Here is an 18,329-nt window from a genome sequence, read left to right on the forward strand (position 1 = left end):
GACAACATCAAATGTCTATCTTTTAAGTTTGACTTAAATCGACGCTTCTAAGCGGATAAAGTCGCGAGGGACCGACTGAAAACATCACACTCCTTTTTTGTACGGTGGTGTAATAACAATGCTTTTTAATTCAGGCCGTAATGCCCATATGACAAAAATTAAAAATACTTTGAAGATAAGCAAATACGATAATGAAACTAAAATCAAATTTAAATAATAAATAGCATGCTTTCTTCTCTTTCTTATGCCAAATAGAATATATACTAACATAGCTTATAGGTATTTTCAGGTATTTTTGAATGTATTTAGATTTCTTGATAAATATCTAGTGAACACTGGTAAATTTTAAGTTTTGGAGGTGGGCGTGATCAATTTTACTCAGTTTCATACTTTTACAGTGATCATCGTTTTATTCATTAGCGTTAAGTTATGTTATTGTTCACAAATAAATACAAAAAAAAAAGTATGTCGTGAAATTTGAAATTACTTTAATTTTAATTTAATATTTTTTTTATAAATGCATGTAATGTCTGTTAATAAAGATTATTATTATAGAGAGTTTAATGAAAGTAAATGATTTATACGTACTTCCAGTCATCACTTTAATTTCTGATGGATATGTAATTTCAATGGTCACAGACATCGTAAAATTGTTGTCCTGTTCACGCACTCTCTGAAATCGTTAATATAATATTACTATAAAAAACGTGTGTGTGTTTTTTATATAGTTTTTATTAGGCCCACCAGCAGGCTAGCATGGGCGGGCGATAAAAAATGTATCCCCCTGACAAGAGATATAATTAAAGTGCCCACCTGCTAAATCACTGGAATTCGGAACAGAAGAAGTTTACCCCCGTCTATTAATACACATATTTTATATGGATATTATTTCCACTTATGCGCCAGTGCTCTGAGAGTTGATAAAGCTGTGGGAGAAGACACATTTATGTCCTTTCCCCGGGGAGATAAATGTCTCTTGCCCATGCTAGCTGTGCTATTGGTTGCCTGGATTTGAAAACAACGCTCACAAAAAAGGCATTAATTCGCAGGGCATGCAAGGAACATGTCTTCCCCATCGTGTCGCTTTATGTCCATCGATCTAGGTAGGTGTAGGGAAGGTGTTAAGCCTATTGAGCCAGTAATTGCACCGACAACCACGCCCAACAGACTGGAACACAGCATTGCAACAATGCTTCTTAGCGTCAGAAATAAGCATCGAATGCCGAGTTCGAATCCCAGCACCCACCTCTAACTTTTCCACGTTATGTGCTTGTTAAGAAATTAAAATATCAACGAAAACATCTTGAGGAAACCTGCATGCCTGAGAGTTCTACGTAAAGTTCTCGATATGTTGTCCACCAATCCCCCCTTCTCATTGCGGGAGGAGGTAATGGGTTAATATGAGGATGATGATGATATTTCATCACATAATGTGTAATGAGTAAAAAACAATCCAATTCTTCATTGACTTTTGTACTAGTATAAACTGTGTTTCACTATATTCTATGGATCCCGTTTCGAAGGCTCTGGCAAGTGAAAAATTTAATATTGTTCCTATCCCTACTAATATTATAAATGTGAATGTAAGTTTGTTTGTTACGCTTTCACGCAAAAACTACTAAACCGATCATCACGAAACTTTATACACATATTCCTGAAGGTTTTAGAAGTAATATAGGATGCTTTTTATCCCTAAATTAAGCTCAGTTCTTTTGGGAGAGGGGACGAAAGTGTTTGAAGAATTTACACAATAACGCCGTCAAATGATAACCTATTTAAATAATTACTCCTCAGTGGACGGCAGCAAACCCGTCATTTAAGGCTTAGCTATCCTAAATACATAATGTGCTGCCACATTTATGACATGTCTTTCGAAAAACAAAAACAAACGCAGACGAAGTCGCGGGCAACAGCTAGTTATTAATATTAGCATATTTTTTTTCGGATGCGGGATGTTTCTTAATTCATATCATATTGGTTGCCTGGAAGAAATTGCTTTGTAGTGTAAACTCGTTATTCAAACTTTTTCCTGTATTTTTATGTGATGTGCAATAAAAGTGTATTCATTAATTTGTTCGTTCACATTAAAAGTTAGAGGATTTTAACTTACCGTACCCTTAAGACTTGCTTTAACTTCCACTGTAATAACAGGTATACTTCGATATAATGCCACTTTGCCGCTCAAAAGTGTACCAATAGCCAAAACTGAAAGAAAAATTATGTACTCCAAATGTAAGAGGATCAGTTTGGTGTGGAGTATACGGATTGAAGTAATTATAAATTACACCATACAGATTCTCCTGCTGTTCGCGGAGTATAGCAAATTAAGCTCAATTCTCACAATAAATTTTTTTGAGTATCAAATGAAAGAGCGTAAATAATGGATGCTATATAGAAAGTGAATGAGGAACATAAAATAATAACACTTTAAAATATTTTTTTCATTTGATCAATGTCCTCGATTTATTAGGAAAGGGGAGTGATGGGTCAACCTAACGAATTATTTTTTATTTAGCTTTTAGTACATCATGGCAGTGGCGCGCATACAGTTTATGACCAGGGTAAGCATAAGGCAAGAAGATTCCACACGTGCAACGGAAGGTTTCAGACCAACCAAGTGCGGAAACAGCCCAGTAACAAAAGAAGAAGAAGAAGGTAGGAAGATGGTATAAAATGGAAAAATCCTCAAAAACTCTACTATAAAATTTCCGTCAAGAAATGAGTGTAAGCAGTGCTTTTACGAGTGCATGAAGTGCACGCCACTGTGTGTCGGGGTGTAGTCTCAATATTATTACAAACTTACAGTACTGTCCGTATTCATCAAACTGCGGCACCGGTAAAGGTTGGAGGCTATAACCCAAGCTCTGTAAATTTGAATTTTGTATTTTCTGCGTGTAGACTAACTCCGTTAAATGGACCTCCGTCTCACCATTTTTTAGTAGGTTATGAACTGTGTGTCCAGAAATAATGTAAACAGTGCCTTTGCCGTTGTCTTCGAAAGGAGCGCTTACAAAAATTTCTGAAAATAATATTAAGTTAGGGCGATCGCGAAGGCGTGAACGTAGTGTGTGTGTGTCGTAGAACACCTAGCCGTATTGTTATGGCTAAAAGGGCAATGTCTCAGCCACAGAATTAAGAAAAGATGCCTCATTCAGTCATTATTGTATGCAGTGGATTGTATCCAAAAACAGTGAAAACGCCCCGCGCACGTCTCTCTTATAACCCGCGGAATGATGCTATCTCACATATTTTTCGCATTTTCCCCATTTTATGGTAAACGTTTTGACTAACCTGCCTGCTGCCAGCCTGTTCGAGAGACACTACTAAAGTGGAGTGGTTTTTGATTTTTCAATATTAGTCGTGTACACGGTTTCTGTATGTTCCTTATTATGTGGTCTCAGCTGCTGAAGATCTGGAGTAGTAGAGATATATCTATGCGTACAAAACCTGACGACATCGGTGGTACAGTGGTGAGCGCTGCGGTTTCTCGTAGGAGGTCCAGGGTTCGACCCCTGGGCAGTTTGGGAATTTATTATTTCTGAATTTTCCCTGGTCTGATCTGGAGGAAGGCCTTGGTTTAGCTACCACCTTATCGACAAAGACGTCCCGCTAAGCAATTTAGCGTTACGGTACGATGTCGCTTAGATACCAATTAGGTGTATGGGTTAAATATAACAGCCTAACAGGATAGCCCACTCCTATCTTAGACTGCATCATTGCTTACCACTGGGAGATAAGCGGAGATAGCCCCGTGGGTAGGACTGGACTTCACTTTCGGGGGGCCGAGTTCGAATCCCAGCTCGCACTTCTAACTTTTATAAGTTATGTTCGTTTAATCAATTCAAATATCACTTGCTTCGTTTAAGCTGTTTAAGCCCGCCAACCAACACAGAATGCGTGGAGCAGCGTAGAGACTATAAGCTGAGACCTTAGTACAAAATTAGCTCACTTGCAATCGAAGAGTCGTATTCGAGTATAAAACACCGTATCGTCAAAGTAAAATGGACCTAATTGAACTCGCTTTAGAGTCGCAAACCCCGTACTTCTGATTATTGTTTTTCAAATTTTCTGTGAAATACCGTAACTATTGAGTTATAGGCAAATTTGAACTATAACTCAATACAAATAAGATCCATTTTACTCCCATGTTCGAATGTTTTAATACTCGATAAGATTTGTCAATGCTGTTAGGCATAGAATATGATTGATAACCTGGATAGCTGTCCCCATCGAGATCGGTCGTTGCAATGCTTGTTCCAAATCTCGAGCCGTCCTTGGTACTGTATATGCATAGTTTAGTCAAAATTAAATGACTTTTAACATGCTGAAATAAAATTGTTTTTGAAATTATACTTTTACCGGCGTTTGAAAAATCATGGGAGTGATATTAACGATGTAACGAAATGCGCGCGCACATGGGTTTTTAAGAGGATGAAGGAAACCGAGTCAGAGGGAAAACATCGTCCGCCGGCTCACTTTTTGCGATGCGCGCGCACACCGTCACAAAGTACGGACACCCTGAAGTCGACATTTTAGTTTTTCAAAATAAGGTTTGACAGTGTACATTTTTAAAGTCAAAGTCTGTGGGCTCATTCCGGAGGTTTAATTGATTCAATTTCAAAAACAAAAATCTCAAATTTTAATGTTTAGTGACACTTGGTGGTCCGATAATGAGATAACTAGATAATGCGTTATAATGAAACTTTCAATGTATTAAATACATTTTTTCTATTGTTAGTGTCGTTTTCTCTACAAACGTAGAAGATTTATTTGTTACGCCAAAGAAGTATAACTTCTAACGCGTGTACATAAGTACACAAACGTTTTTTTTTTAATTAGACGATAGCTATAAAAGCTTATTGGTTAGAGCTTCGAACTCCGTTGCGGGCTCCTTTTCGGAGACGTGTTTCTGGCATGCCCTGCGAAGTGTTGCTTTGTAGGCGATGGTTTCTCACTAACCAATGGATAAATAAATAAAATAAATAAATATACTACGACAATACACACACCGCCATCTAGTCCCAAAGTAAGCGTAGCTTGTGATATGGGTACTAAGATAACTGATGAATATTTTTATGAATACTATAAATACTTATAATATAGATATAAACACCCAGACACTAAAAAACATTCATGTTCTTCACACAAACATTTTCCAGTTGTGGGAATCGAACCCACGGCCTTGAACTCAGAAAGCAGGGTCGATGCCCACTGCGCCAATCGGCCGTCAATGGATAGGCTATCTGCCGTCGATTATTAGATATAATTAAAAAAAAATGGACCGTATTTAAGTTGTCTGTTGATTACACACAATAGGTAGGCCTTAATCATGATTGTATATACAAATTTGTGTTTACATTTCACTCGGTTACCGTAATTTTTTTCATAATGAATTTTTTATTTTTTTATTATGACAATGCACATACGCCATCTAGCACCAAAATAAGCGTAGCTTATGCTATCGCTATGCACTTGATGAATAATATACGTGTATACTTATAGTTTACAGATACTCACCCAGCACTGGAAAAAATAAAAATAAAATTATATAAGAAAGCGCTGCTAATACATGCTGCAAGGAAGCCGTTTGACTATTAATTTGTTACACGTAATAATAATAAACGTTTATTTTACATTATTAACTATTGTCATAAAATTAATAAACACACATAATTAACTAGTGATAAGAATTATCATTACTTACTGTCTCCCCGCCTAAATAAATGTATATGGCACCGTTTTCATAGCCTCCTGTATTATTAACATGCGCAGGCGCTCCCACAAGTAAATCCGTGTAATTATCAGCATTGACGTTCGCGCTGTGAAGCGATGAACCGAACATGGCATCTACTTTATCGTGTAATATCAACGCAATATCACGTTGGTCACTTTTCAACAACTCTAGTTTCTTGGCAGCAACGTTATACCAGAGAAACGCAATCTGTTGATTAAACATAACTTTTTTTAGTGAAAACACAGCACTTTTTGGGTTAACAAAAATCATGGAACTCGCGTCATTGTTACCGAAAGCTTTTCATGGGCTACATTAATTTTACTGTGCATATATGTATAGCTACTTTTCGGGTGACATTAAGCTTGAAACTCGCTTCATGGTCACCGTACGCTTCCCAGGTATGTTTATTGTTTATATATACATACATTTAGTTTTCTCTTCTAACATCACTGTTTTTTTAAATTCCAATAAAATTAAAACGGCCGATTGGCGCAGTGGCCAGCGACCCTGCTTTGTAAATCCAAGGCCGTGGGTTCGATTCCCACAACTGAAAAATGTTTGTGTGATGAACATGAATGGTTTTTCAGTGTATGGGAGTTAATCTGTTCATTATAATCAGTATTTATGTATATTATACATAAAAATATTCATCCGTTGTCTTAGTACCCATAACATAAGCAACGTTTACTTTGGGGCTAGATGGCGATGTGTGTACTGTCGTAGTATATTTATTTATTTAACACAGGCCTTGATTGAAATCTCCATTGGTGGTACGTGAAAATGCTATTGGGATGGTAGCATCCATGTACCATTTCATATTTACCTTTTCTTTATTTGTGTTAACCTGTAAACACAAATAAAGAAAAGGTAATAAATAAATAAATATACTACGACAATAGGTACACACATCGCCATCTAGCCCCAAAGTAAGCGTAACTTGTGTTATGGGTACTGAGATAGCTGAGCTGAATATTTTTTTATGAATATAATACACATAAATACTTATAATATACAGATAAATACCCAGACACTGAAAAACATTCATGTTCATCACACAAACAATTTCCAGTTGTGGGAATCGAACCCACGACCTTGGACTCAGAAAGCAGGGTCGCTGCCCACTGCGCCACTCGGCCGTCAAATAAAGATAAAGAAAAGGTAATAAATAAACAAATACCATCCGCTATTGCCGCCTACTGTAATCAAATCCAAAGTCTTGAACTTACTATGAGTATACTTACCAAACCCTGATAATTCTTTGTCTCCGCGGCGCTAAATGCATATAGTTTTGGGTAACCCTTTATGAAGTTACCCGCAGCGAACGCAGTACCTAAAAAAAATATTTATTTAATGGAAAAGAAACTTCCAACGTTTTATATAGTTTACATTGTTCTACTAGTCAAGCCCTTTCATTTGACAACCATATTGACGGAGTTACAAAAAAAAACTGTAATCCGCCATTTTGGGGTGGCGGCCATGTTGGTGTTAAAATTTGTCACAGTGAATTAAAGTATACTACTAGTCAAGCTCTTTCATTATATGCATATTATTATTTTTATTTACTAGATGTTGCCGGCGACTTCGTCTGCGTTTGATTTTATTTTTTATGTGGCATTAAATTTAATTGTAGATCTAAAACAATTTAAAGTATGTAGTATCGCTAAACCTTAAATAAGGGGTTTGCTGCTGTCCGCTGTGGAGTTTTGTCCTCTATCTCCAACCACAGTTTGGGCAAAATTAAACACATATTATAACCTCTATAGTACAAAAATAATTATTAAAGTCGGTCAAACTCATCCCCTCTCCCAAAGGAACCGAGCTTAATGTCGGGATAAAAAGTATCCTATGTTACTTCTAACACTTCCAAGAATATGTGTACAAAGTTTCATCAAACAAAAAAAAACCGTACATCGCTTTTAGCGCTATGATGATACTATAGACAGAAACTCACACACACAAAGACACATAAAAACTTTGTTATTAGTTTGATGTGTCTCGCCGTTTTTGCATCAAGGGCTAAAAATTATTGAAAAGGTTTTTTTTCAAATTACCTTTATTAATAAATGAATTATATTGCTTTCTGTTGTCGCTGGTAGTTGTCTCTTGTACGATTTTTACCCCTTCTGATGGTTTGTCCATGAAAATATAGTGTATATCACTAAGCGGTCCGTTTTGCTTAGCTATAAGAATCAATCTGTTGTCGACATCAGCCAACGTTCTCCAGCCAACAGTTCCGTTTAATAGCCCTAAACATTTCCATGAATAAAGTATTTTACAAGTCAGAAAATTTAAGTCTGGTTATTAATACCAACTAAAAATTCAGTTAATTTTTGTAATTTAACTAAAGCAATTTAAATATCACTTGCTCTAAACGGTGAGGGAAAACATCGTGAGGAAACTTGCATGCCTGAGAGTTCTCCATAATGTTCTTAACGGCGTGTGAAGCCTACCAATCCACACTAGGCCGGCGTGGTAGACTCAAATTCGAATTCAAAATTCATTAATTTCAAGTAGGTCCAGTTTATAAGAACTTTTGAAACATTAAGCCAGTCGGTTTGTAGTGGCTCTACCTCCGGTTCAGAAGGATTCAGGTTCAGGTTCAGAAGGAAGATTCCACTGTGAAAAGCTGTAAATAGAGGACGACAATAATAGAGGACGAACCTCCTAAATCCTTCTTATTCTGAGAGAAGACCCGTGCCCTGTAGTGGGCCGGTAATGGTTTGATGATGTTGATGACCTATGATTAGATGAATACTAATGAAAAAAGTAAAAGAACTGACTTTTATCGCTAGAATAGCGGCTTGTGGATGTGCCGTTAAATATGAAACACGTCCCAAACGGCTCAAATAGTGGACCGTCCTCTGTTTTAATTTCTTGAGTGAGCAACGGAGCGCAGGTCTGAAAATTAAAAAAATAAATTTATAATTGTGATAGAGTACTTTATTCTATTATTCATTTGATACCTCAATATGTGAGGGAGTTGTGACCAAAAAAAATGTAGTTGAAATCTTGGATTTGAAATTTGTCGTAATGCATAGTAATCTACAAAACAAGCCCTTTCATTTCATATCCATATTGAGTGAGTTGTGACATAATATGTAATCCTTAATTTTGTGCCGGCGGCCATCTTGGACCGATTGACTTCAAACATATCTAAGAACACACACTTGCCGAGTGCGTCCCAAAAAGCGGCAGCAGCTGCCGAATCTGCTCAAATGCTTAAGCACCGTAAATAATCCGTTATTTGTAATGACTACGTTATTGCGGCGCTTGCGTTTGAGACACTGGGGCCATGGTCTTCAGACACGAAAACGAGACGGCTTATATTTATTGTAAATATTAATTTTAGTTTGTAATTATTATTTCCCTACAAAAATATTTTTTTCGTTGGTTTAAAGATCACACCGGACACACCTTTCAAACGAAAATAACAAAATCAAAATCGTTTTATCCGTTCGGGAAATAATATAACACTCCGTTGTCTTTTAAGTCAGATAAAAAAAAGCTTTAGATTATTTTACTTGTACTAAATAAGTAGTACAACAAGTCTGTAAACTACTAAACCACATTGACGTGACCTTGTCCCTTTGGGAAATTACAGCACTACTTTAAACCTGCCCATTTAGTTTTTTGACCTGTTTAACCATTGCCTGTAAACAGAGAAACAATTCGCAGGGCATGCAAAGAACTCATATTACACAGCTCACCCTGTGTCCATCAACTGAAAGCATAGGTGTTAGCCTCATGCGCCTGTAATTACACCGACAATCACGCCCGGAACACAGCAATGATGCTTAACGAAAGAAAAAAATCCCAGTAATACTTCCCCTGACAAACTCTGTCTCAATACTAAAAGCTATTTAGTTAACTAAATAGCGAGTGTTTTCAATAGAATAGGAGTAGATAAAGTACAATACAAAAGAATAAGAGCGTCGAAAGCCTGGTTAGGACTTCAGCCTTCAGACTTCAGCCAAAAATGAATAACAAAATTTAGGAGTTTTGTGTGTTTTAAGCAAATGTATAATTAGCTCAAAGGGTGAAGAAATATCTCTTGAGAAACCCGTAGGCTAGAGAGTTCTCAACATCATCTGGACATCTGACTGTCTGTCTGAAATATAGCAAATACAAAACTACATTTACTGTGTTTCTGTCTGTCTGTTTTAATTTTTGATGTTTTAATTTCGAGTGTCATTGATTCATAAATCATAAATTAACCCGAAAAATCAAAATACCTTTTCGTGACACTTGGATTTACAAACTTATGGGAGAGAAACGGGCAAACGAAATTTGCCTTAAAGATGACAGATATGTATTAGATTATATTATTAGAGTTCTAGAGAAAAATTGTAGATCTAGAGCTTTAATTGTAAAAAAAAGTCAGCTACGAGGCAGCATGTCTGACTTTTTATTTTTAACTAGCTGACCCGCGCAACTTCGTCTGCATCAAATCGGTTACATACACACATCCATCCATCCATACATCCTTACTCACAAACTTTCGCATTTATAATATAAGTAGGATGGTACGCATGCATACGATCGCTGCCCCATATGCTTTGCGACTCGCTGTTACCTGTGAATAGTTATGTACTTTATCTCCGACAATATTGATCCGATCTTCATTAAAATTACACAATACATGCTTGATAGTATACACTTTCAAATAAAAAAAGAAATAATAAAATCGGTTCAAATTTAACGGAGCTATGAAGTAAAATTGATAAAAAATTTCATGTCATTTCTTGGGAGGAGCTTATTGTTTATCGGGATAAAAAGTAGACCCGGAATATCAGCTACCACTATACCAAGTTTTATTTGAATCCGTTCAGTAGTTCACGAGATGCCCGGACAGACAGACAGACGGACAAAAATTAAATAAAAATCTATTTTGGACTCAGTATCGATTATAAAGCATACCCCGGTCAAAATATTCAAAATATATTAAATGTACAGAAATCTTCCAGTTACAGTTTTATTATAAGTATAGATAGAAGTTTATAAATTAAAAACAAAATCATAGCCAGTCATGCAAAGCCTTTAGTTTTTCATAAAAATATAAAACTTACAAAGATATAATCTGGAGTTACAGCTATAGATGCTCCGAGACCATAGCTCTGCTCATGACGTTGTGCTAAAATAATAAAGTTTATACAAAGCTCGGGGATACTAAGATAACACCAAAAATATCACTAATACTCGATTCTCACTAATATTATAAATACGAAATTGTGTTTTTTTGTCGTTACTTTAAGCTCTAACTAAACAACATTTGACTTGATTGTTGGCATATAGTTATATATACTTTGCTTACTTTACGCACATAGGAATTTCAGTTTATTCGGGGTAATCCCGTGGGAACACTTGTTTTATTTTGGATAAAATGTAGCATTTGTTACCTAGTCTCTTTAGTGAACTAACTGTTTGCCAAAAATCTAGTTAATTGGTTGCCCAGTTAGGGTGCGAAGAAGTAAAAACAAACAAACACCCTTTCGCACTTATTATTATTTTTTTTATTTAGAAGACACCAAACAGATTGTACTGCTTTTCGCGGAGTATAGCATATTAAGCTTCATTTTCATAATATATCATGTAATTCCGCAAAGTAAAGCCTGCTTCTATCCAATAACCATGGGTTAAGGAGACCATGAGAAGGTTCAGGGTCACTCAGCAGGCAATCAATGGATAGCTCTCTAGTGGCGTGCACAGGGTTTTTGACCAGGGTATGCATAAAGCAGGTAGATGGCATAAAATGGAAAAAATTCCCCTCCAATAAGAGTTATATAAAATAATTTGCATATGCAGTGCTTTTGTGCATGAACAGGTCCGGAAAATAAGTGATTAGGGATATGACTACCATACTCCCTAACAGGATAGCCCGCTACCATCGTAGACTGCATTATCACTTACCACCAGGTGAGAGATTGCAGTCAAGGCCTAACTTGTAGTGGAATAAAAAAAAAATCCTGGAATGGCGACCTCGCACCAGTAAACGCAGCGTTTGTTGGCAATACGAGGTGAACAATAAAAAATTGTGAAAGTAATGGTTACGTACAAAAAAATCTTTCCTCTTTATAACCTTACATATACACTAGTATAGATGTTTCTTACATCTGCTATGGTCTGGAACCTCCTTATCAATGTCTATAGGAATTTGCGTGCACATTGCTTTTCTGTTTTTCAATACTTCGTCATTTATCGGGCATGTATAGACTTTACCGTTTCGATCGCTGTAGGGTGCACCGACAACTAGAACAAATAACATTTATAGATTTGGTTTAATATAGTTGTAGTAGAGGTTTTTGTGACAGAGCTCGTCTAGGGAAGTACTACAACCAAGCTTATGATTACCGCGAAGCAGCATTGTGAAGGGCGCGGTTGCCGGTGTATTTACAGCCAATGAGGATTCACATGCATTTCATCATCAATTCTTGTATGCCCTGCGAAATGTTGCTCTGTTTTCAAAGTCAAAGTCAAAAATATCTTTATTCAAGTAGGCCCGGCCACAGGTGGCACTTTTGATGCGTACATAAGAACCACACGGTAGTGAGATGATGGCGATAACGACATTCGTAAACTTAAAACTAAAGCTACGAGGGTTCCAAACGCGTCCTGGTCTAAGAAGAAGACCTTGCATCCGGTCGACAATTTACTCGGTCCGTCAATTCCGTCCGTAAAGTTGATTATTACTACTCTTATATCGTTTGACGGCCGATTGGCGCAGTTTGCAGCGACCCTGCTTTCTGAGTCCAAGGCCGTGGGTTCGATTCCTACTACTGGAAAATGTTTGTGTGATGAGCATGAATGCTTTCAGTGTCTGGGTGTTTATATGTATATTCTAAGTATGATATTCATAAAAATATTCATCAGTCATCTTAGTACCCAAAACACAAGCTACGCTTGCTTTGGGGTGTGTGTATGGTCGTAGTATATTTATTTTTTTATTATAATAATATTTAGTATATAAAAAATATATATTGACTGAAAAAGTTATAAAATATATAAATTGTTATAAAATAATAAACGCAGTCACACCAACACAAAGATATATAAACACGCATGCAAAAACATATGTACAAGTACAATCTTAAATTGTATTAACACATTCAAGTTTTGGTCTTGACGCCATCATTTTGGGTACCATGCCCATAAGTGAACAGTTAGACGGCTGATATTTTTTGTAAATATTAATGTTAGTTTGTTATTATTATTGTATTTAACCTCAATATAAAACTACCAAACCAAAAAAAAATCTTATACGTATAAATTTATTACAATATATCAATTTATAAATATTTCCTCACCTAAACTCTGATTAGAATGATAAGCCATAGTTAAACCAAAATCTTTGGCCTCGTCCGGTGGTGCTATTTCTAGATAGGACGATGTATGGAAATAGATTGCTGCATTCAACTTAACCAATAATATGAATTGGAACCGAAGCAGTACATTTGCTGAAAATAATGTTATGGTTAATTAGAGAACTGGCGTCGAATCAATTTAGTGTTTCGTTTTTGCGGCGCTTGAGTTTGACTCAGTGTCCCACTGGACCCATGATCTTCGGACACGAAAAATTGTGTCCCAAAAATTGTGTCCACGAAAAATTGTGGTCCTTACGTCTGGTGACCCAAGAGCTGGCGCTTATTTAGCCCAACGGCTAAGTCTAGCAATTCAAAGGGGCAATAGCGCTTTTGGGCAACATGCCCATAAGTGAACAGTTAGACGGCTTATATTTTTTGTAAATATTAATTTTAGTTTGTGTAATTATTATTTCCGTAGAAAAATATATTTTTCGTTGGTTTATTTATAAATAAAAACTGTTCATTAGAGTTAATGAATTCGATATGCCTCGTTTGTCGTTTGTTAAACATTGCTTAACATTTCACTAACAAGGCAGTCGACGATGATGACTTTTATATTGCCCACATTATAGATGGAAGTGGGATGAGAAAAAAGGTAGAGAATCTAATCACCATAATGGGACCAAAGAAGAAGTGGGAGGTTTTACAAATGAATATGGAAGTAATAAGGAAAGACATAAAGGTAAAGTAGACAACGGCATTGGTGGAATACCAAAAGGCAGTTTTTTAAGATGGTACCTAACGGGCTAACCTGTTAGGGGTCATCATCATCAAATTAACCGATTGACGCCCACTGTTGGACATAGGTTTTTGTAAGGCGTTCCAAACTCCACGATTCTGGCCGCTTGTATCCAGCGGCTCCCCGCGACTTATTTGTCCTTTGTCCACCTGGTTGGGGGTCGACCAACGCTGCGTTTACCGGTGCGGGGTTGCCACTCCAACACCAACGGTTCTCCGAGCTATGTGCCTCACCCCTTGCCACTTTAGCTTAGCGACTCGATGAGCTACGTCGGTAACTTTAGATCTTCTATGGATCTCCTCTTTCCATCGCTCGCTAAGTCTTCTTATGAGCCTTCTGTTAGGGGTATGGCAATTATATTAAACCCATTCCCCTAATCGTCAATCAAGCGCACACCACTGAGCCAGGAATGGGTTGTTTTAGCCAGTAGAAGGTCTGTTCTATCGAGTCCATGAGTATTTATCCCTCCTAATTTTAAAACACTAGCTGTCGCCCGCGTTCTTCGTCTGCACTTTTTACGGTTTTTAACGAATCTCGTTGGAACCAAAAGAATAAAAAGTAGCTTTTGTTACTTTCCGTTCTTTCAACTAACACTTAGTTGCTTAGTTAGGTTGTAAAGGAAGGACAAACAAACAACTTTCGCATTTATAATATTAGGATGGACGACACACGGACACTTTTGGCGTCGGGGGTTAAAAAATACCACTTACCTGTCATTTTGGTGAGCCAGTATAACAAACGCTTAAAATAACCATAAATATATTGAAACAGGAAAACGCGTAAATGTGTGAAGTTATAACTTATCGGCATGAGGGCTTAAAATAAACTGTATGAGGTAAATGGCGTAATCCCGACTACCGCGATGTGGTAGGCATGGTGAAGCGCTATTAAACATTTTGACTAACGGTTTTTACTACGCAGATGAAACTGAGTATGTTTCATCAACGTCTCTAAGAAATATAAACTGTATGAGCTAAATGGCGTAATCCCAACGTGGTCAAAACGATGAAACGCTATTAAACATTTTGAATAACGGTTTTTACTACGCAGATGAAACTGAGGACGTTTCATCCACGTTTCAAACCAATAAACTGTACGAGGTAAATGGCGTTTTCCCGACTACCAATATGTGGTAAGCACGGTAATGCGCTATTAAACATTTTGAATACCGGTTTTTACTACGAAGATGAAACTGATGGTGTTTCATCCACGTTTCACAGAAATAAGGTATAACTTTAGCTCTTGCATGGGGCTACGCTAGCTATAACTTCATTTGTTTTTATCTCTCAGGAACAGTACTTTTTTTGCGATGAAATGTTACCCATTCCATTGTCCTACCCCCTTTTCGTACACCTGAGAACGTATTTGCAGTATTTCATCTCACATTCGCATTTGTTACGTTAACCAGATGTTGCCGGCGACTTTGTCCGCGTTTGCTTCAATGTTTAAAAACACTATCAAAATTGTTTTATTTTCCAGGATCCAAATCTGTCACTTTATGCAAAATATCTTCAAGTAAGCTGTTGATCCATATATAGGCAATAAAAATTTTTTAAACCATCTCTTGGGCGTTTTTCTGTAGGTACTAAAAGGATTGGTGCAATGGAAGATCCTAGCATCGGTAAAAAACAACCAAACAGATACACTTTCGTATTTATAATATAACGGTCCCCTTCGACTTCATTGGCGTACAATTTCTTGTAAGTTTTCCATACAAACTTCCTTTCGACATACTACACAATATACTTCGACCTACGGCGTCTACCCAATCGCCTGCGCCATTACTTTTGTTTGTCTTCCGAGAATTGTAACGTGATTTTAAATACCTTTTAACCGTCCTCAAGAATTGGGCTACCAAATCAACTTTCATTCTGTCTTTAAAAATGTCGGACTTTCATACAAGCTTTCATCCCTTTGGGGATGAAATTAAAAAAAATTAAGCCTTCCCCAGGATACACCCTACTCCTTGCTAAAATGCAACAAACAAACAGAGTTTCTTTCGTAAAAATAATGTATAATATGAATTAGAATAAAACCATCCTCAATAAACGCTGAGGAAAACTAATTACAAAATAGTTTTGTTACGATAATTTAGCGGTAAATCATTTAATTAGAATATTCAAGTCATCCAGTCGTAGTTTTAATTTAGGTCATCGTTTTTATTTCCCCGTGTCAGTGTTCCTTTTCTTATAATTTCATTATGTTAATGAATGGTAAGTTATTTTTTATTTCCGCAAGATTAAGAAATGTAACTTATTTATTGGACATATGCCTCCCATTTCATAGGAGGGAGTGGTTAATACGGTTGCAATAATTTAGCAGTGTTCGATAACTGGTTGATTTTGGTCCTTTTTTAAGTTTACTTCCAGCTCGGTTTTGACTTTCTATTACCCCTTTTAAAGATTTAGAACTTGAATTATAACTTGCTTTGTTTTTAAATCTTCCATATTTAGGACATGTTGTTAGGAATCGTTTCCTTCAAGATCAGCCCGATCCTAAATGAAACAATTCCATGCAACAACCTGTTTATTTAAAATATTTTTTAATTATTTAATGCTTAGTATTCCAAAATATGTACTACTTTTATTAAATGAAGTTATTCACATTGAAAAATACATTATAATCTTGACCATATTTTTGACTGTAGTTATCCGTTGTACACGATGAAATAATATTTTCTAGGCAGAAAAGAAAGACAAAAATACTGCTAACGCAAAATTGCAGTTAGGTTTACTTAGTTGTTATAAACTAACGTTCAACGTTTTGTGTCCCAAAATGTATTCTTTATTCACCTTTTTGACAACATATGGCTGCATAAATTACTGCTTAATTTACGCTGCAAAGTTAATCGTTCTTGGAGATTTATTGAGTTGTCACGTACCCGTACGACACTTATGTTGATAAACACGAATCGATTGATACCCATTTTGTCAATGTAGGGTACAGAAAAAATGCACGGACTTAAAATATAACCGTTACATAGAGTGTTAAAAATAAACGTTTAATAGATCTTTCGAGTGCCTTGTTCCTACATTTTAAAACTCTTATCACCAAACTAGTAAAGCAGGCTTATACTTATCTCAAACTTTACTCCCAGGGCCTTAATAATAAAGGTGTCGACCTTTATTGTTCCGATCTTCGTTTCAGTCAATGGTATTCTCGTGAAAAGCTTCGACCAACATCTTAAGAAGCTTTCTCTTGGTTGCAGGATCAAAGGCAATACAGAAGGCATTAATTTATTTAAAAAAAAGGTTTTTTTTTTAATAAATTTTTAATAGTTTTTTTCATTATTGTCAAGAATTTAAAAAAAATGAATATGAGAAAAGGTAAAAGGTGGTATAAAAAAGCGTGAATAGAACTCCAACGCGCTCTGTATTTATAGAGCTTTTTTCTATTATAAAAACTAATTGCAGCAACTTAATTTTATAATTACAATATGCTGAAATATGCATTAATAAACGCACTTTTATTGCACATCAAAGAAAATAGCACGAAATGTGAAAACAGTACAGTAAGTTAGATAGTGGATATGATTTTGTTAAGGAACCCTAATAGATGCTCTGAATATACCTTTATACGTATTTCCCTAAAAAGTGACGTAAATGTAAAAATAATAAAGTAGCCAAAAGTTTCTGATTTTGAACCTTATGACAACTGACATAAAAAAAAGTGTGTGCGTGTAACCTTTTTATTGAAGTAAAACTTTTATTATAATTTATTGATGAAAGAGTTGAAAGATAAAATGTTCCTGGGACTCCGCCATTTCATTTAATATTCACTATTTTATTTTATATTCTGTTTAAAATTCATTAATATCACTTTCACATTTTATAAATATTTTAATTTGTGTCAATATAACTTTGTCATTGAATATTATGGAATATCACAATCGTCTTTAAAATTATTAATTATTTATTTATTCCAAAAGTAGAGTAGAATAGAAAAACTTTATTGCAACACAACACACTAGGAAAAATACAAGGAAAACAGTAATAGTACTTAGTGCTAGGGTGCAAAGGCGGCCTTATCACTAAAAGTGATATTATAAAAGCAACCTGAGCGTACGAAGCCGATAAAAAAGTGGAAAGTGGATGGTGCATAAAGTATGTTACAAAAAAATTAAATAAACTTACATGAACATACATACTACATTTACATATTAACTACACAAATACCGATATAAATTTATATATACTATAATAGATATATATGATATATATTTATGCTATTATAAACTAACATAATACCCAATTACATAGAAAAGTAATAATTTTTAATAGAAAGTAATAAATAAACAAATATATTTAGAGATTTTCAAAAAGATTTAACTGCAATTTAAAATATTTTTTTAAAACTAAACGTTACTTCCGTCAGAAAAACGATCCGAGTTACTCCATAGTCGAGCCTAAAGAAGTTTTTCTTCAAAAATTACAGTTTTAGTATAAATATAGATAACTGCGTAAAATACCAACTCGAGTAGGACGTCGTCGGCGTAGTG

General features: G+C 35.7%; 1 protein-coding gene across 1 annotated transcript in view; it reads right to left on the reverse strand.

The window, feature by feature from the left end:
* The window catches only part of LOC120624497 (integrin alpha-9-like), a 34,757-nt gene extending 20,134 nt beyond the window's left edge, over positions 1-14,623 (reverse strand). The window contains exons 1-12 of the mRNA XM_039891080.1: positions 14,542-14,623; positions 13,036-13,185; positions 11,843-11,980; positions 10,801-10,865; positions 8,515-8,632; positions 7,786-7,980; positions 6,976-7,064; positions 5,705-5,941; positions 4,213-4,324; positions 2,804-3,019; positions 2,111-2,205; positions 589-673 (exon numbers count right to left, since the gene is read on the reverse strand). Of these exons, the coding sequence (XP_039747014.1) occupies positions 589-673; positions 2,111-2,205; positions 2,804-3,019; positions 4,213-4,324; positions 5,705-5,941; positions 6,976-7,064; positions 7,786-7,980; positions 8,515-8,632; positions 10,801-10,865; positions 11,843-11,980; positions 13,036-13,185; positions 14,542-14,548 (1,507 nt within the window). The 5' untranslated portion in view covers positions 14,549-14,623. The remainder of the gene's footprint in view (positions 1-588; positions 674-2,110; positions 2,206-2,803; positions 3,020-4,212; positions 4,325-5,704; positions 5,942-6,975; positions 7,065-7,785; positions 7,981-8,514; positions 8,633-10,800; positions 10,866-11,842; positions 11,981-13,035; positions 13,186-14,541) is intronic.
* Between the last annotated feature and the right edge of the window lie 3,706 nt (positions 14,624-18,329).

Source organism: Pararge aegeria, chromosome 6 (assembly GCF_905163445.1).
Source record: "Pararge aegeria chromosome 6, ilParAegt1.1, whole genome shotgun sequence".
NCBI lineage: Eukaryota > Metazoa > Arthropoda > Insecta > Lepidoptera > Nymphalidae > Pararge > Pararge aegeria.